Source organism: Nuphar pumila, chromosome 2, assembly GCF_984573655.1.
Source record: "Nuphar pumila chromosome 2, dmNupPumi1.hap1.1, whole genome shotgun sequence".
Lineage (NCBI taxonomy): Eukaryota > Viridiplantae > Streptophyta > Magnoliopsida > Nymphaeales > Nymphaeaceae > Nuphar > Nuphar pumila.
The window spans coordinates 40162866-40188925 of NC_143250.1; the positions used below are offsets into that span (position 1 = coordinate 40162866).

Genomic DNA, 26060 nt, shown 5'->3' on the forward strand with positions numbered 1-26060 from the left:
TGTCGTATATCGATTTGTAATATGTTATGTATTTTATAGTGTCGATTTATGAGATATTGTTTTGTTTGTTAATATCGATTTGTAATATATTATGTTGAATTGTCGTATATCGATTTGTAAGATGTTATGCTGAATTGTCGTATATTGATTTATAAGATATTATGTCTTTTCTAGTGTCTATTTAAGAGATATTGTAACTTCATAAATCATAAAAACACATGGTTACACGAAACTTAGTGAGACGACAAATCATATATTATGTGTTTTCTCAGGATAAGCAGGTTTTTGAGATATTGTTTTGGTTGTTAATATCAATTTGTAATATATTATGTTGAATTGTCATATATCGATTTATAACATATTATGTGTTTTCTAGTGTTGATTTGTGAGATATTGTTTTTTTTGTTAATATCAATTTATAATATATTGTGTTGAATTGTTGTATATCATTTTGTAAGATATTATGTATTTTTTAGTGTCGATTTATGAGATATTATTTTGTTTGTTAATATCGATTTGTAATATATTATGTTGAATTATCGTATATTGATTTGTAAGATGTTATGTGTTTTCTAGTGTCGATATGTGAGATATTGTTGTGTTTGTTAATATTGATTTGTAATATATTATGGTGAATTATCGTATATTGATTTGTATGATGTTATGTTGAATTGCCGTATATCGATTTGTAAGATATTATATGTTTTCTAATGTCAAATTTTATGAAATATTGTTTTGTTTGTTAATATCGATTTGTAAGCTATTATGTTGAATTGCCGTATATCGATTTGTAATATATTATGCTCAATTATTGTATATTGATTTGTAAGATATTATGTGTTTTCTAGTGTCACGTTTTATGATATTTGTATTATAACTTCTATTATAGAATTACAACAAATAATTAAAATATTACAACAAAGAATTATAGATTTACAACAAAGAATTATAGAATTACAACAAAGAATTATCGATTTACAACAAAGAATTATAGAATTACAACAAAGAATTATAAAATGTTAAACATTACAACGATTTACACTAATGAAAGTTAAATGCTATAATTATTTTGTAACTGAATAATCCACACGTGATTCTTGTGTTGTGTTGCTCACTTTTGAATGGAACTGAGTCTGTCATTAAAAAGAACAATATCAGGCACTACATTAAGTTCAACAAAAAATGCAAACATCCTCCCAAAATTGTTACATATCAAAAGACTTGTCAAACTCATGCCATTGTTTCACTCAAACATGTCGAGGGGATTACAGGTTTTAACGTTGTAATGCACGTATGTAGGGTATTGCTCTATGTTGGAAATTACACAACTTAGATATTGATAAGTTGCACGTAATACAATTTACATGGGAAGCAATATACTATATTACATACATGTTCATGCGAAGGGCTTGGTTTCTTAGGGGTTGGTTGTTTCTTACACATTTTCTTGCAAACCAATTCCAGTGCACCTTTTGTCCGCCGACGACTGCGATTAGAGGTATGTTTCCTTTTAATACCCTTCGCTAGGTGAATATTTCCATCATAATCTACAAGGTTTACTCCTGACTTGTCGAAGATGATGTTGACGCTTCGACACAACTTATCATAAGGGTCAAGGAAAGCGTGATTTTTACCTACGTTGTTCAATCCCGTTTTCTTAATTTGGTCTTCATGAGCTGCAACAGACTCATGGTGAATTAATTGTATTTTTTTAAGTAATTTTCTTGACACTTTTCTCATACATACATAGGCTTCTTCACTTTTTGATGCCAAATCTGCAACATCCATAAGTGACCTACATAGTTGTTGGTAACGGAAGGCTATGTGGCACTTCTCATCAACACCAGATGGACTAACATTATTTGTATCCAGCAGTTCAATCTTTGATTGTCTTGTCCATCTTCGTATTATATATGACTCAGGTATTTCTTGTATCTTCTCTTGATTAAGTGCCTTTAATGCATGACGACATGAAATACCTTTGAATTCAAACATTTTGCACGTACATTCAATTATTTCGTTATCAACATTATATATAAGATGTGCTTCTTTCTTTTTTTGATTGCTCTTCACCCTCCCATACAATATGGTATTTGTGCATAATCCCATATTGCATACGTCCGTCTATGTTGCAATTCATGACCTGTATAACCTCTTTCTTAATCCATTCAAATACAGTTAGTGTATACAAATCTGCAGGTCGCATCAATATTTTCATGTCCAAAGTTACAGGGCGGGTGTTGAAGCATTTCACATCTTGTTCAAGCTCATTCTGTCTAAGACTGTCTACAAATAATTCATATTGTTCCATGAAGCAAAACATTGTTAAACATGAATACAAGGTTTTTTTCAGTGTGACATGCATAGATTATGCTCTTTGTGTACTTATTATACCTGCACAAAAGTATTGTCTTCCATATGCCAATGCTCATTTCTCTTTGTCTGTATATAAATTTTATAACTACACACAGTCTTCAAGGTCGTGCATCTGAATCATTTGCTCCTAATCAGACAGAAAAGTGACATTGTCCATGTTTTCAAGTACACACTTTCTAAACTTTTTATCAAACCCTGTCTTCTGATTAAAAATGTGTCCTATGTTCTTTGCTGCATTTTGAAAGATATGCCACAAACATAGGCGATAATGTGCATATGGCCATACATAAGACATTGCAGCCGCAATTGCATGATCACCATCTGTAAGTACAGCTCCAGGGTGCTTCTTATTCATTGACCATGTAAATACTTTGAATAACCACTCAAAGGTTTCCTTGGTTTGGTCATACAAAAAAGCGCCGCCTAATATGCAACTCCGTGAGTGATGGTTTACTTTGACAAACTGCGCAAATGGCCACTGTTCCGTATTAATCCTCAGTGTCGTATAAAAAACAAGCATGTCATTGAAACATTCATAATCTACTATTGACTTTGAATCTGCTCAAAACATATTCACAACATACCCATCTTCATTCAGTTGCATTGCACTAAGGAAACCAAGGTCATTGCTTGAATTCTTTTATAGGTAATCAACCAAAGAACATATTCCTCCATTCTTCATGTTGTCTCACCCCTTCCTTCTCAAATAGTTTCTTAGATCCATAGGTGTGAATGGTAAATTCTTGCGACCACCTTCTATGCACGCACACAAATTGTATGTCTTCCTTGGTGCAATGTCGGCGCTATCAGCTATTTCAGCAATTGCAGCATGCACTTTAGTTACTTGACGATGTGACCTTAACATAGAAGTCATAAATGAATGGGTTGATTCATGGTTATGATCATTGATTAAAGTACGAACTACATATTTTCCATTCGGAAGTCTTCTTAACACCATTCTCGTTGGACAACCACATCTTAAATTTGGCTTGCTCATTGTTGGATTTTCACCCTTGCTTAGAACAAACATATGTCTTTTCTCACCACGACACCCTATGCATTTTTTGCCCAATAATACCTTCTAACACTGAAGCCAAGTTTTAAGGCATAATCATTGTAAGATCTGTATGCAGTTTCCTAATTATTAAACTGCATTCTCTTTACGGGAACAAAGTCAAGTGTACTATCATGTTGACTTGAGGTGCCTCCACCTTTGTCAAATGCACTGTCATGATCGTCTACCTCATTATCAAATTGCATTTCGTCTGCTGGAATATCATTATCGAATTGCATTTCGTCTGCTGGAATATTCAAGTCTAGAGTGAATCTAATGCCTGCACCGTTCTTATCATGTGCATTATTAGTGCATAATTCACCGTAACTAGTTGATATGCTCAACACTGTCATAAGCAAAATATCAATTTGCGTTAGCCAACACATACGTTTATTACAATTTATTCAAGATGCATATAACAACGGCTACTGATTAGTTAAGCAAGTCAAAGAAACGATTGAAAGAATCACAACATCAAAGCAACAACATAATATATTACAAATTCAGCATAATATATTATAAACCGATATTAACAACTGTTTACCATATCTCACAAATTGACACTAGAAAACACATAATATCTTACAAATCGATATACGATAATTCAACATAATATATTATAAATCGATATTAACAAACAAAACGATATCTCCCAAACCGACAATGAAAAACACATAACATCTTACAAATCGATATACAGAAATTCAACATAATATATTACAAATCAAGATTAACAACCAAAACAATATCTCATAAATCGATATTAGAAAATATATAATATCTTACAAATCGATATACGATAATTCAGCATAATATATTATAAATTGATATTAACAAATAAAACAATAGCTCACAAATCGATACTAGAAAACACATAACATCTTACAAAATGATATATGACGATTCAGCATAATATATTACAAATCGATATTAACAATCAAAACAATATCTCACAAATCGACACTAGAAAACACATAACATCTAATGACACTTGTTGGAATGTTTGTGTGCCATTATTTTTTTCCATACTGCCTAAGGAAAACAAAGAAAAAGAGATGACTGTCAAAAGTGATGGCTGACAAATACCTCTATGACGCCCACTAATGATCAAGCCAGTCGTTCAATTTATAGTGATCTCGATGAGGTAGGAACGAACCCGAGAATATTTTCTATCTAACACAAGACAGGAACGAGAAGGCGACCATGTGTTATAACACAAGCTAAAAACAAAGGCGAAACATGCAAATCTATTTACGAGGAGTGAGAGGACATTTTTGTCCAACACATATCTATCTTACGGGAGAACATTTTCGTCACAAGCATATCTACCTTTTTTATATGTTATTTTATTATAAAGTCATCATGGGCATCATTAGCATATGAATTATCACGGGTCCCAAGATATTCCTCTTGTGAAGATGATCCTTACGACATTGGCCCACAAACAAAGTCTAATTGATTTGACGAGCTGGAGTTGACATTTTCTGCCAACACTACCAATAACCATTTTCTATGCGCTCCCAAACAAGTTTCCATGCTATGGATTTTACAGTTTGGCTCAGATGACTTCGGACGGTCGGTTCTCAAACAAAGTCTAATGGTTCGCACCCCATGCTACCAGTTTTCAAACAGACACCACCAGGAACTTTTTGCCAAATACATTAACTCCTATCCCAGTTCTTAGATTCCAAACGGGCCCTAAGACATTGTCTAGCTACTTCACACTTCACACTTCGTCCCTCGCATCCACTTCTTGCTCTGGTAACTATGGATTGAACCACGCTAGGCCTAAGCAAACCGAGTCAAGCTAGACCTAGACCGCGTTGACTTGCTCCGCTTAGGATGCGTCACTGACTCAAACCCCGAGCCAGACCCACCAACAACCAAGAACCGTGCCAATCCGACTCGGTTTTATCCGATTCGTAAAAAAATCCGACTCTATCTCTATTTGAGTCTCAGAAAAAATATCCGATTCTATAAGCATTTGCCAGAATTTGGTAGTCCGTAATTGGTCGCGTCTGGAGTTCACTTGCCACTTCGCTTTCTATTCTCTCCCTCGTTGGCCTTACACCTTCGAGCGATCGTCTAGGGTTTACTGATTCATACCTCATTTCCTCATTTAGAGTCGTTTGTTTACTTCTCCATCGAGAGATTGATCTTGGGCAATCGATATATATCTCGATTTTGCTATTTTTTGGGGAATTTCTGGGAAATAGATGGATTTTTCGGAGCAGGATTTGGATTTGTTCGGGGAAGAGTCCGAGCGTGAGAACGGGGGAGGCGAAGAGAGCCAGTCGTCGTCGTCGTCGTCGTCATCGTCATCGTCGTCTTCCTCGTCTTCTTCTTCATCTGGTGGCAGAGAAGAATCCGGGAGCGGCGAGAGCAGCACCGGTGGGAGCGAGAGCGAAGGTGAGGGTGAAAAAGATGGGGATAGAGATAAGGGGAGCAGAGGTGGTGAAGAAGACGAAGAAGGAGAAGAAGAAGAAGAAGAAGAAAAAGAGGAAGAAGAAGAAGAAGAAGAGGGAAAGGATCTCTTCGGTTCGGACAATCAGGAGTATTGTGGAACGCAGGCGACGAGCCCGTTTCCGGTGCCAAGTAACTATATCTCTCCTTCTCTGAGTGGTCTTTATTGATATCCAATATGGGTTGTGGTTATTTATTTTCTTCCTCTTCATCCGTGCAAGTTTTTCTGGTTTCTTGTTGCAAATTTTAGTTAGGTTATTGATTAGTTTAGTTGTTGCACGTTTTTGTGTTTTTGATAGTTCCATGACAAATTAGGGTTTTCTCTAAAGTTGATGCCACCATCATCGTGATTGTGCTTTTCTGTTTTTACAACCAAAAAGTGAGAACAACAAATGTGGTATATGAAGAGCAAGTTCAGTACTTCAGTGCAATGTTTCACGAGCCAATTTACTGTGTTTTTTTTTAAAGGAGTTGCATCAGTGGAAACTGGATTCTTGGAGTTGTTCTTTGATTCCTCAAATGGAAATAAACTACTAATGGGGAAAGTAACTGAGACTTCTCACCAGTATTGAGTGTTGATTATAAGTTTATGAAGAAAGACTTTCGTCTAGACCTTCAGAAATGGCGTCCTCACCTAAGTGAGGTTGTAGGATATGTTTTGACTAAGGGAAACAATAATGATATTCAGCAATGAAAATGGTGTTAAATTGCAGTGGGTAAATCCGGGTTATTGCGTTGAGGGAAATGGGAGAACCTGAAAGGTGCCTCAAACTGTAAGGAGCAATGCATGCTTTCTTAACCCTTAAACTCGCTCTTGAAAAGATTAAATCATGGTTGGCATTCTCGGAATTCAGTATCGGATCAGTTGCTTGTGACTTGGCTACTCGGGCGAGTCAACTCGGTGTAGGTCAAGGTTTTCCATTAATTTTTTAAAATTAATTCATAAACATATAAATTATAAATCCATCCTACAAAAATTAAATAGCCTAAGGTCCAAACTGATCATTAAGATAAAAAAGAACAAAATTTGCTAACTTTCTTTGAAAAATTCAACACAAAAAACTTACATTAAACATTTATATTGATGGTCCTAAACTAACATTAATCCCTCTTTGCAGAACCACAAAATAAAAGAAGTGGACTAGCAGAGGTCAAAAAATAAAATTAATGATCACAAGTGAACATCTATAAGGTAAAAAATGTGGTGATGAGTGACTTGTACAAAAATGCCCACAAAGAGAACAAAATGAAAGGGAAAAAACAACAAAGAGAACAAAATCAAAGGAAAAAATCAATGAAGAACTCCTTGATGTTGGATTTGAGTATATAATAGTGCGATTGAGACCCCAAGCGGGATTAAAAGGAGGTGCAGAGAAGCATGCCACAAATGAAAGTCAAACTAGAACCCAAGCATGGACACTACTCAAAGAGGGCAAGAATCAGGTGTGTGTGAGAGAGAGAGAGAGAGAGAGAGAGAGAGAGAGAGAGAGAGAGAGAGAGAGAGAGAGAGAGAGCATTGTCTACCTGATTTTATGCCTTTGTTGATGGCTCCCTTGGGCCTTGACTCGCCGAAAGTTTCCACCCGCCACTGGTAGTATGGTGGTGGGTTGAACATTTGGGGGAGAGAGGCTCAGAAGGGTTGGGGTTGAGTAGGGATTGAAGGCAAGAGGACTAGGGTCGAAAACCTACTGTTTTTTCTTAAAAACCTCATATTATAACTTGAATCAGCTGAATTGTACTGGCCCCTAGTCAGGCTAGGCGTCAGGAAAACTAGGAATCGATCATATTCCTAGTTTTCTAAAAAAAAGGTACCTTTTTCCGATTAGGCACCAACTAGGCGCCGACTAGGTGCCTAGTTGGTGCCTAATCCGTCCTTGGCTAGGTGCAAGGGCAGTACCTTTTTTCTTTACCATAACACGGGGGAGGGTTATAAACCCTTCTCTCTCTCTCTCGCAGGCCGTCGCCCTTGCCCACCCGCCAACATTGCCCCCCGCCGCTTCCCTCGCCCGCCACCGTCTCCCTCCACCTCTAGCTACACATTCTCTCCCCCTTCCTCCGCCTCTTCTTCTTCTTCTTCTTCTCCTCTCTCTCTCTTTCTTTCTCCCCCTTCGCTGCCTCTTCTTCTCCTCTCTCTTTCTCTCTCCCCCCTCCTTTGTCTCTTCTTCTTTTCTCCCCCTTCTTCTTCTTCTTCTCCTCTCTCTCTTTCTCTCTCCCCCTTCCTCTTCTTCTTCTTCTCTTCTCTCTCTTTGTCTCTCTTTCTCTCTCCCCCTTCCGCCGCCTCTTCTTCTTCTTCTCTCTCTCTTTCTCTCTCCCCCCTTCCTCCACCTCTTCTTCTTCTTCTTCTCTCTCTCTCTCTCTCCCCCCTTTTTGCCTTTTCTTCTTCTACTACTTCTCTCCCCCTTCCTCTGCCTCTTCTTCTCTTTCTCTCTCCCCCTTCCTCTTCTTCTTCTTCTTATAGATCAAGTGTCATTGAGGCTTTTATCACCTTCTCTTTGTGAGGTTTTTTCTTTTGTTCAATTTTGTATGTATTGTTGTTTCTGACAAGGGTTCTATTGAGCATACTACTCTGCCTATTCTTCTTGGATTATTGTTTAAGCTTGTTCTGTTATGTGGAAAATTAATTGTTGTTCTCTATTTCATATTTTCTATATCAATTATAGTAATCAAATGCATATTTTTCTATATCAATTATAGTAATCAAATGCATATTTTTCATGAACCACATGTTAATGTGTTTCTTTCTCTCTGCTGCATATGCAATTTTATTATTCTTTTTATGCGAATGTGCAGATGGATTCACCAATCTCAACTTGAGTTTTCCTAATGCCACACACATATAATGGGATTCTTTGATTCTAATATATTTTAAGTTCTTTGATGTAATGAAATACGCGAAAGCACAAAACACTAACCACCAAGGGCTTACAAGATCACACTTACACGTGCACATGCACAAGTTTGAAAAGAAGGATATGGGAGATCTACGATATTTCCTTGTGGTGGAAGTCGACAAGACATGCGATATTCTTACTCTCACTCAACACAAGTACACAGTGGATATTCTCAGTAGAGCGGGTATGATGAATTGCAAACCCTTGGCAACCTCAAGTGTCATACATCAGAAACTGAGCTCTAAAGAGGTAGACTTATATGAAGATCCTACTCGATACCGCAACATAGTAGGTATGTTACAATACCTAACATTCACTCGACCTGACATAGTGTATTCAGTCAATCAGGTATCTCAATTTATGCATGGCCTCATACATCACATATGAAGGCAGTTAAGAGAATACTAAGATATCTGAAAGGTACTATCGGCGATGAACTCGTATACAGAAAAAGTGGGCTGAATCAAGGTGCACATGAGATTATTATTTATGTTGACGCTGATTGGGCAGGGAATCCTGATGAACGTCGATCGATATTTGGTTATTGCAGTTTTCTTAGGTCAAACCTAGTTTCTTAGAGCAGTAGAAAGCAGAAAGCCATAGCTAGATTGAGCACAGAGGCCGAATACAGATCGATGGTTGCCGCGACTGCAGAGGCTACATGGATAAGACATCTCCTCACAGAGATAGGAGAATCGATTGCTCGATCACTCTTACTATGTGACAACCAAAGTGCTATCAATATGTCCTTCAATCCTATTTATCATAATCGGGCAAAACATATTGAGATAGACCAACATTTTGTAAGGCAAAAGGTCGAAGAAAAAAAGATTGAGCCCAATTTTGTCCGAACAGAAGAGCAAGTTGCAGACATATTCACAAAAGGATTAACAAAGGACATGTTTTGGATGTTAAAAGGCAAGTTGTTCATGTACAACTTGGGGGAGGGTGAAAAGAAGTCATTTACGGATCTGGATTCAATCCAAACCTGTATCCATATAAGCCGTGTTATGTTGTAATTATAGCCGTTCATTAAAGGGTATTTTTGTACCCTAATTTTTTGTAATCACTTTATATACGTATTATTGAATAGATCAATCACGTATGAACGATTTCAGCCATGACCTTCTGCAGCCCTTTTTCTCTATCACTTGTTTTCCTTCTTGCGCAGGTAAATCTGGAGTTCATCTTCTAACAAAGTTCACTATGGAATTAAACAAAAGCCAATAAGGCAATAACAAGAGTGTAAAAATATAGGATATTATTCATCAAATGCTTAACACAAGCATTAAAGAACAAGGGGGGTTTTAACCCCTATTTATACACAAAGAAGCCCATGTTGGAGGGGCTATTGGGAGCTCCCAAGTGTCATATTTATGACTGTTGGTCACCCCCAATGACTCTTTGGGCCAATGCCCAAAGAGTCCCTAGTCTTTTAATAAAAATAAAAATAAAAATAAAAATAAAAATAAAAATAAAAAATAAAAATAAAAAATAAAAAATACTAAAACTATTATTCCTAGTGGATATTTTAAAAAAGACCAAAATACCTCTCACTTGAAAAGAAAATTATATACATATAATTTAACATTTCCCCTCAAACTTACAGTGTAAATATCGAAAGTTTGTTCAGAAGGAACAAAAAACGTGGAGCAACAAGAGCTTTAGTAAAGAAGTCCGCAAACTGAAATTCATAGATGACGTAAGGCAACTCAATAATTCCTCTCAAGAATTCTTCACGAACATAGTGACAGTCATTTTCGATGTGCTTGGTGCGCTCATGGAAGGTGTGGTTGTTGGCAATATAAATTGCATTTTTGTTGTCACAACACATCTTCGAGGGTTTGGAGCTGTCAATACCCATATCTCTGAGAAAACTTCTTAGCCATACAAGTTTCATAGTTGTTGTTGTTGCTATACCTCTGTTTTCAGCTTCAGTAGAAGATAATGAGACCTGTTGCTTTTTGCATTTCCAGGCAATCAGTGAATCTCTTAGAAAAATACATAAACCTGTAGTGAATATTCTATCATTTGGATTTTGTCCCCAATCAACATCAGTATAAGCAAGTAAATCTAAAGACGAGGATGAGGATAGAAGGAGCCCTTTAGTTATGGTGTTCTTGACATATCTGATGATCCTTAGAACAACACTTATATGCACAGTAGTTGGAGCATATTGAAATTGACTGGCAGAGTGAATTACATGTGCTATATCTGATCTGGTGATAGACAGATAAGTGAGAGGCCCAATTAACTGTTGGTAAGGTTTGAGATCTTCGAGAAGAGTCCCATCTTCAAGTCTTAATTTAACATTCACCACTTAAAGGAGTTTCTACTTTCTTATCATCTAAATTTTAGATTTAGCACATACATCTGCAACAAGTTTTATTTGAGAAAGTATGTACCCTCTCGAGGAATAAGCAACTTCAATTCCTAAAAAATATTTTAAGAAACCTAAGTCAACCATATCAAAATTTTCTTTCAAAACGTTTTTAACATTACTAACATCGTGTTTGTCATTTTCTGTTATTATCATATCATCTACGCAAAGTAGAAGGATAACAATGTTGGTACCTATACTTTTGACAAAAAGAGTAGTGTAGTGTAACATGAATGAAAGCTTAAATTAATCATAACATTACTGAATCTATCATACTAGGCCTTAGGAGTATGTTTAAGATCATACAAAGCTTTTAAAAGTTTAAGTTATTTTCTTTTTTCAATAGCAAATCCCAACGGAGGATCCATGTAAACTTCTTCATTTAGTTTTTCATTAAGAAAGACATTTTTAACATCTAATTGATATATAGGCCATTTTTTAGTTGATGCAACAACTATTAGAGTCCTAACACTAGTCATTCTAGCTACGGGTGCAAAAGTTTTCTCATAGTCAATTCCGTATTTTGGGAGCCTAATGTTATTAGGCAAGTCCTATAATTAGGAGATAGTGACTCATAGGAGAGAAACCTATTTGGTGGAATATGCACTCTACTGGACCTTCTAAGTGAAGTCTCTTCTATAGGTTCACTATAACAAACAAATTTTTCTAAGGCACTACTAGGATTGTTTTGCTCACGCCGGGTATAAACATGAATATTTTTATTAGAACTACTAATGATTTCAATCACTACTAGGTGATGTCCTAATATTGGGATCTTCATAAATGTTATCATCTACATTTTCACGATGACTCCAAAAATCATCATTAGCGTTTATATCTTCTTTTGGAGAGAGATCATATAAAAACATATAGTCTATTTTCTCTTTCTTATTATTGTCTTCAAAACCATTTTCATCTTCCAAGAATGTCACATCTTTAGAAATTTAAAGTTTATTATTTTTAAAATCATAGCATCTATATCCTTTTTGATTTTTGCCATACCCGATGAAAACACATTCAATATCTTTAGAGGATAACTTGTCTCTTTTATGTAAAAACACAAAACATTTGCAACCAAAAATACGCAAACGATTGAAATCTGATGTTATCTTGAGTAATTTCTCATAAGGAGAAACATTTTTTAAAATGGATGAAGGCATTATATTTATCAAATAAGTGGATGTTAAAATGACATCAACTCAAAAACTTTTGGGAATATTTTTTTGAAATAAGTAGAGTTCTAGTGGTTTCTATTATGTATCTATATTTCCTTTCTGCTAGTCCATTCTGTTGAGGCATTTTAGGACAAGCTCTTTGATGGCAAATCTTATTTTGTTTTAAATAATTTTAAAATTCATTGGATAGATATTCACTGCTCGAATCAGACCTAAGAGTAGATATATTGCTTTGAAATTGATTTTCAACTTTGATGTGAAGTTCTTTAAAGAAAAAAAAGTTAATTTAAAATTAAGAAAATAAATTCACACATATCTAGTAAAGTTATCAATAAAAGTAACATAATATGAATAACCACCTTTGGATATGATCAGAGAAAGACCCCATACATCCGAATGCACCAATTCAAAGGATTTTATGGAAACAAAGGTTCTATTTGGAAATAGGATAAATTTCATTTTTCCAATGATACAATCTTTGCATTTCATATCTTTTTCATTATAATTTTTTTCACCAAAAGGAAAAATATACATTTTAGAGTAGCTTGAATGTCTAAGTCTTTCATGCCAAGTTTCAATACCCTTATCTTGGACATAGTTACAAAAAAAATTTAGAGGAAGAGACAAAGAGTCTATAAAGTAAAGATCTTCCTTCCTATTGCCTTGCCCAATCCGTTTCTCGAACTGGAGATCTTGCACAACATGACCCTTAGATGAAAAGATATTTCAGATCCATGGTCGGCAATTTGAGAGATCGAAAAAAGATTTAGATTTAATTTGGGGACAACCCTAACTTTTATAACTAGAAAATTTTAAAAGTTTTTAAAAGTTCCTATACTTTTGATTTCCAAAGAGGTTCCATTAGCGGTAGAAACATATGACAAGTTTGAATTGGTGTATATATCGGATAAAGTGTTCTCATGAGGGATCATATGAAAAGATGCTTTCGAATCTAGAATCCAAGAATACGTACTGGGTGAAAAGGAAGAGGCAATGGCGGTACTTGATGTAGATGAGGTGACTTTGAAAATTTGTTGAAGCGCCATGAAAATTTGACAAAGTATCTTTAAGATCACCCTCACTTTTGCTTTCTTCATTATTCTTGTGAGTAGATTCTTCAACGGAAGCAACTTTATAATTGAAGGTTTCATTCAACTTAGGACAAGTGGGTTTAATGTGCCCCGACTCATTATAATGATGACTTAATTATTTTTCTTCCACTACTATAGTTATTATTATTACTATAGTTGTTTTGCCTCCCAAAGTGCAGAGGCTTATAAGTATTAATATTGTAACCGGGTTTAGATACCGCTAATACTTCATCACAACTTTTACTCATTTAAAGATGCATTTCTTCTTGGACAATTTCGGCAATAACATCTTCAAGAGGGAGATGAGTAAATCTATGTAGAAGAGAAGATCTAACTTGTTCAAATTCGGGACAAAGACCATACAAAAATTGAAAGAATTTCTCTTGTTCTATTTGTTTTGCCTAAGTTCCACATCTTTAATGACAACCCAGTTAGGCTTCAAAAGTGCAAGTTCATCCCATAGGTGAAAATCTTGGATACTTAAGTTCCCTTGCTTGGTAGTCCTAACTTTTTCTTGCAAAAAATATGCACTTGCAAGATTCTTTTGGGTATACATACCCTTAATGAAAAACCAAACTTGATTTGTTTTTCGAAATTTAGTAATATTATCACATACCTTAAGTTTGACATTGTTCATGAACCATGCAAGAATTTTTGCATGGTTGCTCTCCCAATCTTCCATTTGCTTATGATGATCCTCAATGGCCTTGACACAATCATTTCCTTCTAGAGCCTTCTCTTTTCGTCTTTCTAGTTTGGTGAACTTGAGTTGAGGTTTAGGGATTGTGCCTATCATATAACCTCAAAGCTTCTTTCCCCTTGAGATTATTTGTGAGATTCTTCACTAGAGCCTGTTTTGTGAGAAAGAGAAAAGAAGAGGAAAATAGGGGCTGCGACCGTGACCTAGAACCTGTATTTAAAGTTTTAACATACAATATGGGTCCGAGTCTGTTATAATATCCAGACCCGGTACATGGTACATTCGGTAACATGTGATATACAAAATACTACTTTTTCACCTCCCCTCAAGTTGATCACGATTTTGAACCATGAACAACTTGCCTTTAAGCATCCAAAACTGATCTTTTGTTAAGCCCTTTGTTAATATGTCTACTAGTCTTTCAGTATTAACAAATTCAGGTTCGATCTCTTTTTCTTCAACTTTTTGTCTTACAAAATGCTGGTCGATTTCAATATGCTTGGCGCGACTGTGATGTACTGGATTAAATGGCATGTTGAGAGCACTTTGATTGTCACACAACAAGGTAGACCGAGAGATCGTTTCTCCCACTTCAATCAGTAAATGCCTGACCTATGTGACTTCGGCAGTAGCGACAACCATGGATCTATACTCGGCCTCAATGCTTGATCTAACGACGACCTTTTGTTTTCTACTACTCTAAGAAACTAAGTTTTTTCCAATGAAGACACAATATCCTGATGTAGACCTTCGTTCATCTAGATCCCCTGCCCAGTCTACATCACAATATACAGTAAACTCACGCATATCCTTGCTAGACGATTTTGGAGAATATATCAACCCATCCCCAATTGTTACTTTCAGATATCTGAGTATCCTCTTAATCGCCTCCATATGTCCAGTACGTGATGCGTGCATAAACTGAGACACTTGATTGACTGAATAAACAATATCAGGTCGAATGAATGTGAGATACTGTAACATCCCTATTAGACTGCGATACCTGGTGGGATCCTCACACAAGTCTCCATCATGAGTGCTTAATTTTTGGTGGAGCACACTTGGAGTTCCTAGAGGTTTGCAGTCTTTCATACCTGCCTTGCCGAGGACGTCTATCGTATACTTGTGCTGAGTGACAGTCAAGCGATCATCCCGGCTATCGACTTCTACCCCAAGGAAATAACGTAAGGCACCAAGATCTTTCATTTTGAACCTCTGACCTAATAGTTTTTTCACTTCTTTGATGTGATCTCCAGAGTTTCCTGTGACGACAATATCATCCACATAGATTCGTAATAGGGTGATCACATTCTGCATTTTAAAAATGAATAATGAGTGATCCAGTAGAGAGCGTGAAAATCCATGCTTTTGAATCTCAAGTGAGAAACTGTCAAACCAAGAACGAGATGCTTGTTTTAGGCCATATATAACTCTTTTTAGCCTGCATACATGTGTTTAACAATCTTGCTCGTGATATCCAGGTGGTTGTTCCATGTAAACTTCCTCCTTCAAGTCCCCGTGCAAGAATGCATTTTTTACATCAAGTTGACTCAGCTTCCATTCATGTTCAACAGCCAAGGAAAGAATAATGCGAATCGTTCCCATTCTCACCACTGTCCGCACTTGTGGAGGGGTGACAACCAATTTTCCTCCAACGGTTGGGTTACATCAAAGATATGCTTTTAGCCCTTTCCTATTTGCTATAGTGATGGATGAGCTTATGAGATCAATTCAAGAAAATGTGCCGTGGTGTATGTTGTTTGCTGATGATATTGTTTTGATTGATGAGTCTAGAGCTGTGGTTAATGCTAAGTTAGAATTATGGAGCCAGACATTGGAAGCAAGAGGTTTAAGTTGAGTAAGAATAAGACAAAATATATGGAATGTCGGTTTAGTAAGCAACGAAGTAGTGATGGGAGTGTAGTGAAGCTTGGTGAGCAAGAAATACCGGTGGATGATTGTTTCAAATATTTGTGATCTATCATTCAAAAGTATGAAGAAATTGATGGAGATGTAAATCATAGGATAAAGGTTGGGTGGATGAAATGGAAAAGTGCAACTGGAGTGTTGTGCGATTGTAGAATGCCATTGCGGTTGAAGGAAAAGTTTTATAGGATGACTATTAGGCCCGCTTTACTATATAATACAGAATGTTGGGCAGCCAAGAGACATCATATTCAAAAAATGAGTGTAGCTGAGATGCGTATGCTTAGATGGATGTGTGGAAATACAATAAAAGATAAGATTTTGAAAATAAGATGAGAGAGAATCGTTTATGGTGTTTGGACATATTCGGCGAAGGCCTAATGATGTTCCAGTTAGAAGGATGGAGAAATGAGAAAATATATTAGTTAAAAGAGGTCGGGGTAGGCCTAGGAAGACTTGGATGGAGATGATAAGAAAGGATATGAATGCTTTGAATTATCGAGGACATGACATTGGATAAAAATGATTGGAGGAGAAGGATTCATGTGGAAGACCTTGAATGATTTTCTTTGTTGGTTCATATCGCCGACCCCAATTGTTTTGGGATGAAGGCGTAGTAGTTGTTGTTGTTGTTCCCATTCTCACCACTAGACTAAAGGTCTCATCATAGTCTTGCCCTGCTTCTTGGGTGAACCCTTTTACCACCAGTCTTGCCTTGTATCGTTCAATGGTCCCATCTGGTTTATACTTTATTTTGTAGACCCATTTGCATCCGACAACATTTTTGCCAGGTGGTCTGGGAACAATTTCCTAGGTTCCACATTCATGCAAGGCTTGCATTTCATCATTCATGGCTTCTACCCATTTGGTAGAAGTGGCTGCCTGATAGTACATAATAGGTTCATCTTCCTTATTAGGGAAGTTAAAAAGAGCTGAAAATCCAAGGAGAAGTTATTATAGCTAACCCACCGATCAATAGGATGTCGCATGCGATTGGATCTTCTGACCTCAAGAATATGAAAGGAAGTAGGTGCAACTGCTGGGGCGTGATTTAAAAGACTTGACGCGGTCGTTCTTTATCTAGTATAGGAAATGCCCTTGTATCTGCCCGGTACCGATGATGGTACTTCTTCCCCATTCTGTGATCTTGATGCACCAATGGTCTCAAACCTTTCTTCTTCCAGCTGCACACAGTCTGAAGAACAAACTTCATTGGGACTAGCAAAAAGTTCTGAGTTCAGCCAAGGATAATAAACTTCAGTTATGGTAGAAAGAATATCCGCTGTGCCAGCTTTGTGATCAAAATTTGTTCATCGAAGACAACATTTTTTGAGATTCTGATACGTCTGTTAGCGGGATCATAACACCTATATCCTTTGTAGTCGTTTGCATATCCCACAAATCTACACTTCTGAGCCTTATCCTGAAACCTGTTTTTCAGGGACCGATCAATGTGCACATAATAAACACATCCGAAGGCACATAAATCATGATAACTAGGATGAACCCCAAAAAGACAGTAATAAGGAGACTTATTTTCCAAAACAACCATAGGTAATCTATTTATCACATGTACGACAAAATGAAAAGCTTCTGTCCACAGATTGATGGGAAGATCACTGTCATGGAGCATACTCGTTGCACTTTCGACAATATGTCTGTGTTTTCGCTCATCAATCCCATTTTGTTGAGGTGTGTGTGGACAAAATACCCTTCTTCCTATCCCATTATTTTGAAGAAAAGAAATAAAGTCACTAGATGAGAACTCCCCTCCTCCATCACATTGGAAAAAATGTATGGAAAATGTATGGACTCAGAGAATTGATTTTTTACTAAGGAAAGAAAGTTTTGAAACAAAAGAAAAACTTTCAACTTATTTTTTATGAAATATATCCAGGTGTATCGAGAGTAGCTATCAACAAAAAATAAGTAGTATCTGCTTCCAGATCCAGAGGCAACTGAGGCAGGTCCTCATACATCAGAACACATTATCTCAAAAGGCTTTGAAGCTCTCTTATTAACAAAGTGAAAAGACAATACATGACTTTTGCATAAAAGACAACTGTAACACTTTTGACTTTTCTCATCCACATTGAGACTTTCTTTTGGAATGAGATTATTAGAAACAAGTTTCTCAATAAAATGACTCCTACAATGTCCTAACCGACTGTGCTATAGGAAAGGCTTATTACATTCAGAAATACTAAAAACATTTGCTGAAGAGAAAGAACACGACTCTAATGAAGTCTTCAAATTCAGATGAGTAGAGCGGATGAGATGACATGGAGCTTCTTGAAAGACATACATATTGCCTTGTCTGTTTCTTTCAACTAATGTTTCTCTCGTGCGAAGGTCTTTGACCTGCACAGAGAAGGGAGTGAATTCGACTGAAGCATGATTATCATCAACAAGTTTAGAAACAAAGACAATATTTTTCTTGTTATTGGAAGCATGAAGGACATCAGAAAGTTCAAGAGTAGAATGTGACATGGGAATGACAGATTTTCCAACGTGAGAAACAGGATGGTAGGATCCATCTCCAGTGACAATCTTACTTTTACCAAAATAAGGAATAGGTTTAAAAAGTTTACCTGCATCACCAGTCACGTGAGTTGCTGCCCCTGAGTCAATGAACCAAGTTCCTTGATCATTCTGCTTTAAATTCAATTCTGACAAGGTGGATATCAACAGATCTCTAATCTCTCTATTGTCTCTGATATTGCTGGACTTTCTTTTTTGTTCTGTCTGTGGAGTCTTTCCTTTATTTTTAGGATTGTGCCAACAATTCGCCTTGATATGCCCCCTTTTGTTACAAAGAAAGCAAGTGGGGATAGATCTTTGTCCCTGAGCATGGGTCGACATATTTGGAGTGGGAAGCAATCCACGTCCTCCGTGTCCACTTCGCCCTTGTCCTCCTCGCCCCCGTCCTCGATCATAGGTCACCCCTGTGGCAAAAACTTCTTAAGAATTTGCATGAGCGTGGGTTTCTTCAGAAAATCCGGATTTTCAGAGTCATTTCATACTGAATTAATTTAGCCCGCAACTCATCAAAAGTAAGAAGAGCAGGCAAGCACAGTAGTGAAGTGGCGATCATATTATAATCGGATCCCAATCCACTCAAAGTTTGTTACACCATATCACTGTCACTCACTGCATATCCTATAACTGCAAGTTGGTCTGTGATAGTCTTCATCTTGTTTAGATATTCCATGATGGTCATGGAGTCTTTTCTCAGCAGCTGAAATTCCCTCTTGAGAAAAACCATCCTCGCCTGTGAAACTTGTGAATACGTCTGAACCAATCTCTCCCAAAATTGCAGGGCTGTACAATTGTCAGGGATTGCAACAAGAACCTCTTGAGACTAGAGGTAATGTATGCAACAACTGATTGGTCTTTCCTTTCTCAGTTGAGATATTCTGCATTTTTGACACACAATTGAAGTTGCCCTTTTATCATCTTTCTCTTCTCTCATAACAAATTCTAGCGGGACTGGAGTGGTTCCATCTAGATGACCTAAGAGACCTTGGCTCCTTATGAAAGGAATGATTTGTCTCTTCCAAATCAAGAAGTTTGAGGTGATTAACTTTTCAGAAACAAGCTGATTGAGGAAACTCGAAGGAAGACTCGATTGAGAAGAATGAGAATCTATAAAAAAAAATTAACAAGGTTATTCACGAAGTGCAAAAAATTTAACAAGGGTATTCAGGAAGAACCCAGTCTATTGCCAGAGAAGTTTGTTGGTCGGCCTTTTTTTTTTTTTGAAGCTGAACAACCTTCAAGAAACTGGCGATCAACGACTGTCAGATTTAAAGAGGAACTAGATCTAAACTTTTCCCTTTTTTTTATTTATAAGGTTTGTGATTGGCGCAATAAGAAGTTCTCACACGCTGAACATAATTTGAAACTAGTTGTGTTTTCAGACAAAACGCAGATGGGTATGATGTGGACAGACAACTGCTATGTGAATATCAGTTGTGACAACGAGAATAAATATACTATAAAGTGGAGACGCTTGATAGAAATAAACTAAGATTGAAATCTGCTGTCAAATATAAAGTCTGGACAGAAAAAAAACTTAATATTTCAGATCTGATGCAACTTCACGCTCAGATCTGAATGTTCCGGTCCAAGTGAAAAGGAGAATGCGCAGAGATGAAGTGCTTCAGATCTGGTGCAAAAACACGACCAGATCTGAATATCCCAGACGAAGAAGAAGATGGGTCGACTTTAGGGATTCACGTGAAACAAGGAATTCATGTGAAACGTGATTTTTCAATACAAGAGTAAGACATGATGATTTTAGGGATTCACGTTATACATGAATCCTCCAGAAAAAAATGAAAGGAGAGATGAGATGAAGAAAACGAAAAGAGAGATGAAGAAAACGAAACCTCAAACCTTTGGTCGCACCTTTTGGAAGCCCCTTCAAACCCTAGCTGGATCTCGGCTCTGATACCATGTGAGATTCTTCACTAGAACCTGTTTTGTGAGAAAGAGAAAAGAAGAGGAGAATAGGGGCTGCGGCTGTCACGATTTCAATAATGAAATCGTGACCTAGAACCTGTATTTAAAGTTTTAACATACAATATGGGTCCGGGTCTGTTATAATATCCAGACCCAGTACATGGTACATTCGGTAACATGTGATATACAAAATACTACTTTTTCATTATTGTCAGCAGAGGCCCACATCATGTAGTTTTTCCCATTGAGTTTGAAGGAGAGGTCGATTTTGGTCTCCATTGGTGAGAAGGAGAGATAGAGGAAGAGAGAAAATGAGAGAACTAGAGCACAAAATTTTAGAAAACTTTGTCATGAACAGAAACGCTTGATAGCAACCTTCCACAAGTCCAAGAGCACAATGGCTCTGATTTCATGTAATGAAATATGCAGAAGCGTAAAACACTAGCTACCAAGCGCTTACAAGATCACACATGCACAAGTCCACTAAGGAACTAAACAAAATCCAATAAGGCAATAACAAGAGTGTAAAAATATAGGATATTGTTCATCAAATGCTTAACACAAACATTAAAGAACAAGGGGTTTCTAACCCCTGTTTATACACAAAGAGTCGTTGGGAGCTCCCAACAACTCTTTGGGCCAATGCCCAAAGAGTTCCTAGTCTTTTAATAAAAGACAAAAAAAGGAAAAATAAAAAATAAAACTACTAAAACTATTATCCCTAGTGGATATTTTATTACAAGAGGAAAAAACCAAAATACCCCTGACTCGAAAAGGAAATTACATACATATAATTTAACACTTTGATTGTTTCATTTATATACATTTTATTCTTTCGTTCTTTCATTTATATACATTTATGTTGGACATGTTTTTTTGATCTTTTGCTTATTGTTGATTGATTTTATGTTGCATACATGTTTGTTACTAATTATAGCAGTTCATTTGCATATTTTTTATATTTTTATATTTTTTAATTAAGGTACTGCCTAGTCTTTTTAGGGGTCCACCGACTAGGCACTGCCTAGCGCTTTTGACTACATAGCCCATGACTCAATGATTCTATTAGTTTTTGGTGCTTTTGTGATCAAATCAATGTGTTGACTCAGCCGAGTCACCCGAGTTTATACATAAATCAGGTGATTTTTAGACTAACAATTTCACCCACTTTTTTCATTCGGATGTGCTCCAATCTGAGATGACTGGGTCGAGTGACGAGTTGACTCGCTGAGAAATCCAACCATGGATTAAATGGTGCCATAAAGTGAGATTGTGGCATCCTAGTATGAATGTTGTTACCAGTTATGCGTTTGTGAAGACTACCAACTAAGAGATGCCTAAATGTGCGCTGCAGTTCTGGAAACAGTGTCAATGAACACCTTAACTAGGGCACTTCTTTATGTTTCTGGCACTGCTAAAGCTTGTTGTCTTCAGTCCTCGATTTGATTGGGAATAAATAGTTAAATGGTGTCAAAGATTAAAATATTGTCTAAACTCACTTCCAAGTTACAATTACATTCCATCTGAGAGAGAAATCTTTAAATCAGATCATTGCAACTTGCAAGAGGTAAGAATCTTGTGGTATTTTTCAATTTAGGATCAAGACAGACCAAGTTTCCCGTCTAGTTAAGTAGACAAAATAAGGAAATGGCAATAATAAGATTTACATAAAAGGTTCTTGCTGGTTGATTACATGCCCTACTTCTAGAATCTATAAACAAAGCAAAACTTTTTTTTATAGAATTTAAACTCTAGATTTACTTGGGTTTGTCTAAATGTTGTTGCTAGAGCAGAAAACAAAAGCAGTGCTGGACATAACTTTTGAATGGCTTCAGGAAGCAGGCAATGCAAAGGAAACAATGTGGGCAAGCATTTGAGAAGCAGAATATCACATGGTTACCATCACATGATATTGTGGAATTACAGTGACAATTGTTGAAATTCTTTTTTTCTTTAACAATGTTGAAGGTTGGAACTCTGATGTTGTCTTCACGTGTACTCATAATTGTGATGTTTCACTTTCTATGCTGTCCAAATTCATGCTTAAATATTGTAATCTTGAAATTTCTGCTTGTTATTTTGTGGGATGTGCATGTATGTGTGTGTGTGTGGAATGTGGACATGTGTCTCACGTGTTTATTTATATGTTTGTGTTGGTTGCTTAAGTACACACATGTATGTACAGTCATGTACTTACATGCACTTGTGCATGGCATTATTGGTAAAGCATTCGAGTCTTATAAAATTGCAGCATGCCCAATAATTCGGCAAGTAAAAAGCCAAAATAGGGGGAGTTTTGGTCGTGGCCACTGGCAATCTGGTCATTCAAATGACGGTGTATTGTCTGCACCCCTCCTTCCTCGGCCTGGATCTTTCCAACAACGGCATAATCGCGGTGGTTTTGGCTTTATAGCAAATGGGCGCTCTGATGCACGCTTTATTTCAGACCTGAAGCTTCCTAAGAGTGAAGAAACTTTGTCTCGGAAGTGTGTTGCATTTCAGGAGGTACATAGAACTCCCAACTTTTGAGGATGAAATTATGCTCTTTTGATTAAGAAGCGCTGTATGACTGATGGTGTGAAACTTGCTCAGCCCTGTGAACTTGCATGTTATAGTCATGATGGTGGAGAAGTCTACTTTGATAATCGATGCCTGGTTAGTAATCCAGCATCTCATGCTGCCATACTTCAGTTATTCATGGTTGTTCAGCATCTGGGCTGTTGTAAGTCATAACATTTGTGTATGCTTGTGCGTCATTACTGAAAGTGTATTCTAGTGTTTCCAATATCTATCTTCTGCATATATTGTGGGTTTTAATTTAATCATGGCTAAATTCATACATTATGTGTGAAAATTTTATCATAATTTATGACAGTTAAGGTTTCTCTTACATTTGATCTTTTGGGTGTTCTGTCAGAGATTATTTAGGCGTGGCATTTTTCAAGATGTTGGAGTTGATCTAAATGCAGGCTTTGATTCATTTATTGATAAAAGAGGTAATTTTTGAATTCCATAGACTGCAGTTTAATCCTAGTTTTGGAAATGTAAGAACCTGATAATGATGAAAGAGTCACATTTTGCAGATAATGAATGCTCATTTTTAAGTTGTTGCAAACATTATTAGAGAATATGATGATGGAATTATTGTTTTCTTATTCTTTCTATTTTCTTTCAGATGGTATGTGGATAATACTTATTTCATGCTTAAAACTATGTAAATCTCTATATAAATGTTGTGCACTTTTTTTGCATGGTTAGCTTACACATTGTTTTTTTCCTGGTGTAAATAAAGCTGGGTTAACCCCAGTTGGATTTGAGCCTGAGCCTCCTGACTCATGACTGAGGATAGTCCAGTTCTATTTAACTGTCTAGCACATCTGACCCTTAAGAAGATAATATGACATGCTGGTATAGTCTTAAGCTAATTGCTGCATGTGCATCTCATTTCAAAAACTAGATCTAACATTTTCTTTATAATTCAGTTTTTTTAATAGAAAAAAAGATTATGTCTACTGTGCAAGCAATACACAACTCAGATTGACATTCTGGAAAGAGACTCAAGTTTTGGGCAATAGCATTTTAAAGACAAAAATACCCATACTGTTTAGCAACATATAATGAAAGCACGTTATATAGGAGACACAGTGAAGCCTTGGTCAGCTGCTGGTTCAACAGTAAGCCTCCATGCTCAACCGAAACAGGTATCAAGTATAAGATCTGCAGGTTTGCACCAGAAAACAGTTTGTAGCTATGTCACATGGACTTGGCATAGAGGCTGCCGCACCCACGTCGACGCGATGCGATATGGGTGCGACACCCGGTGCAGTCAACGTGACCCCACACCCGCACCCAGGATTATTTAAAAATATTTTAAATTCTGTCCCAACATCAACCGCGTATTTTACAAAGTTTTTGAAACGCAGTGCATTAAATGCTTTAAGCCACATACATTCTTTTATTGTTTTTACAAAGCTTTGTCATAAAAAGCTGAGTCATATACATTCTTTTATACTTTTTATCATAAAAGATGTTTTACTTTAAAAATATTTAAACTTTTGTCTTAGCGTCAACCAAAAATGTTGTGCATTAAATGCTTTGAGCCATGTATATTCTTTTACTATTTTTACACAGTTTTTTCATAAAAAGCCGAGTCATGGACATTCTTTTATACTTTTTAAAGAGCTTTATCATAAATACATTAATAAAAAAAAGAAAACTGCATTAGAATGAAATTTTGTATTAAATGGGGAGAGGTTTGCTCTAATTTTATGCAATTATTTTATTGTTGAATGGCTAAATCCACTGGTAACCCGATTAGGCTACATACCCGATTAACTTAGCGGATCCTGATTCGGTTTCTGCATCTGAATTTGGATCCTAATTTTTATTATTTTTGGTGAAAATTAAAATTTTTCATTGGGAGCTTGCTTTATGGATAAGTTATATATATACCCTCCCGCACCCCCGCACCCAAGTTTTTTTAAAGTGCCGCATCACCGCACCCTCACCCGCACCTATGTGACATAGGTTCGTAGAGAAGAAAAATAGTGGAAGAAGAAAGGGCTGCAACAACTATTTCTCCAAACCCTTCCTCATGGGTCGTGAATTTCTTTATATCAATCTTTAGATTATATTGCAAGAATACCCCTAATTATACATAACAAAGATACATGAGAGGGGCAACAAAAGAAACATTAAAATACAAAATGAAACATTACATAAAGAGAGGGCGTGATACCCAAAACACGTCAATCTGGATTTGGATCTGGATCTGGATCTACATCCAAAACCTCACATCTCAATGCCCACTTTCAATTTTGCTTCTAATAAAGTATTGATCTATCTCTATATGCTTCGTTATTCCGTGTTGAATAAGATTGAGAGATATCTTGATTGCACTTTGATTATCACAATATAAGATAGAACTTGATATCTGTTGATATAAATCAGATAATAGATATCTGATCCGAATGATTTCAGATGCTGCTGCTGCCATTGAATTGTATTAAACTTCAGTACTCGATTGAGCTACTACCTTTTGTTTTTTACTACTACATGAAACCATGTTCTTCCCAATAAAGACACAATACCTAGAGACAAACCTCCTTTCATCCGGATCCCTTGCCCAATTAGCATCTGAAAAGGCCACAACTGATAAAGTACTATCAGCATTGTTTCTCCAATAACAAAGCCATCACCAAGAGTGCCTTTCAGATATCTAAAGATTCTTTTGACAGCTTCAACACGAGTCACACGAGGGCAGTGCATAATCTGAGAAACTTGATTGACTGCATAAACAATATCAGGACGAGTAAAAGTAAGATATTGGAGCATACCCAGAATACTCCTATACCTTGTACGATCATTGAAAATGTCCCCTTCAACACTTTGATTATCACAAAATAAGATAGAACTTGACATTTGTTGATATAAATCAAATAATAAATATCTAATCGAAATGATTTCAGATGCTGCTGCCGCCATTGGATTGTATTCAGCTTCAGTACTTGACTGAGCTACTACCTTTTGTTTTTTACTGC

At 36.5% G+C, this 26060-nt stretch overlaps 1 protein-coding gene across 2 annotated transcripts in view; it reads left to right on the top strand.

Annotated features, from left to right (window-relative positions):
• Positions 1–5560: 5560 nt before the first annotated feature.
• LOC149845315 (glycine-rich protein) overlaps positions 5561–26060 on the top strand; it is a 72318-nt gene continuing 51818 nt past the window's right edge. For both annotated transcript variants that reach the window (XM_089997565.1, XM_089997566.1), the window contains exons 1-4: positions 5561–6025; positions 22772–23025; positions 23113–23175; positions 23438–23516. In XM_089997565.1, coding sequence (XP_089853691.1) covers positions 5647–6025; positions 22772–23025; positions 23113–23175; positions 23438–23516 — 775 coding nt within the window. In that variant the 5' untranslated portion in view covers positions 5561–5646. The remainder of the gene's footprint in view (positions 6026–22771; positions 23026–23112; positions 23176–23437; positions 23517–26060) is intronic.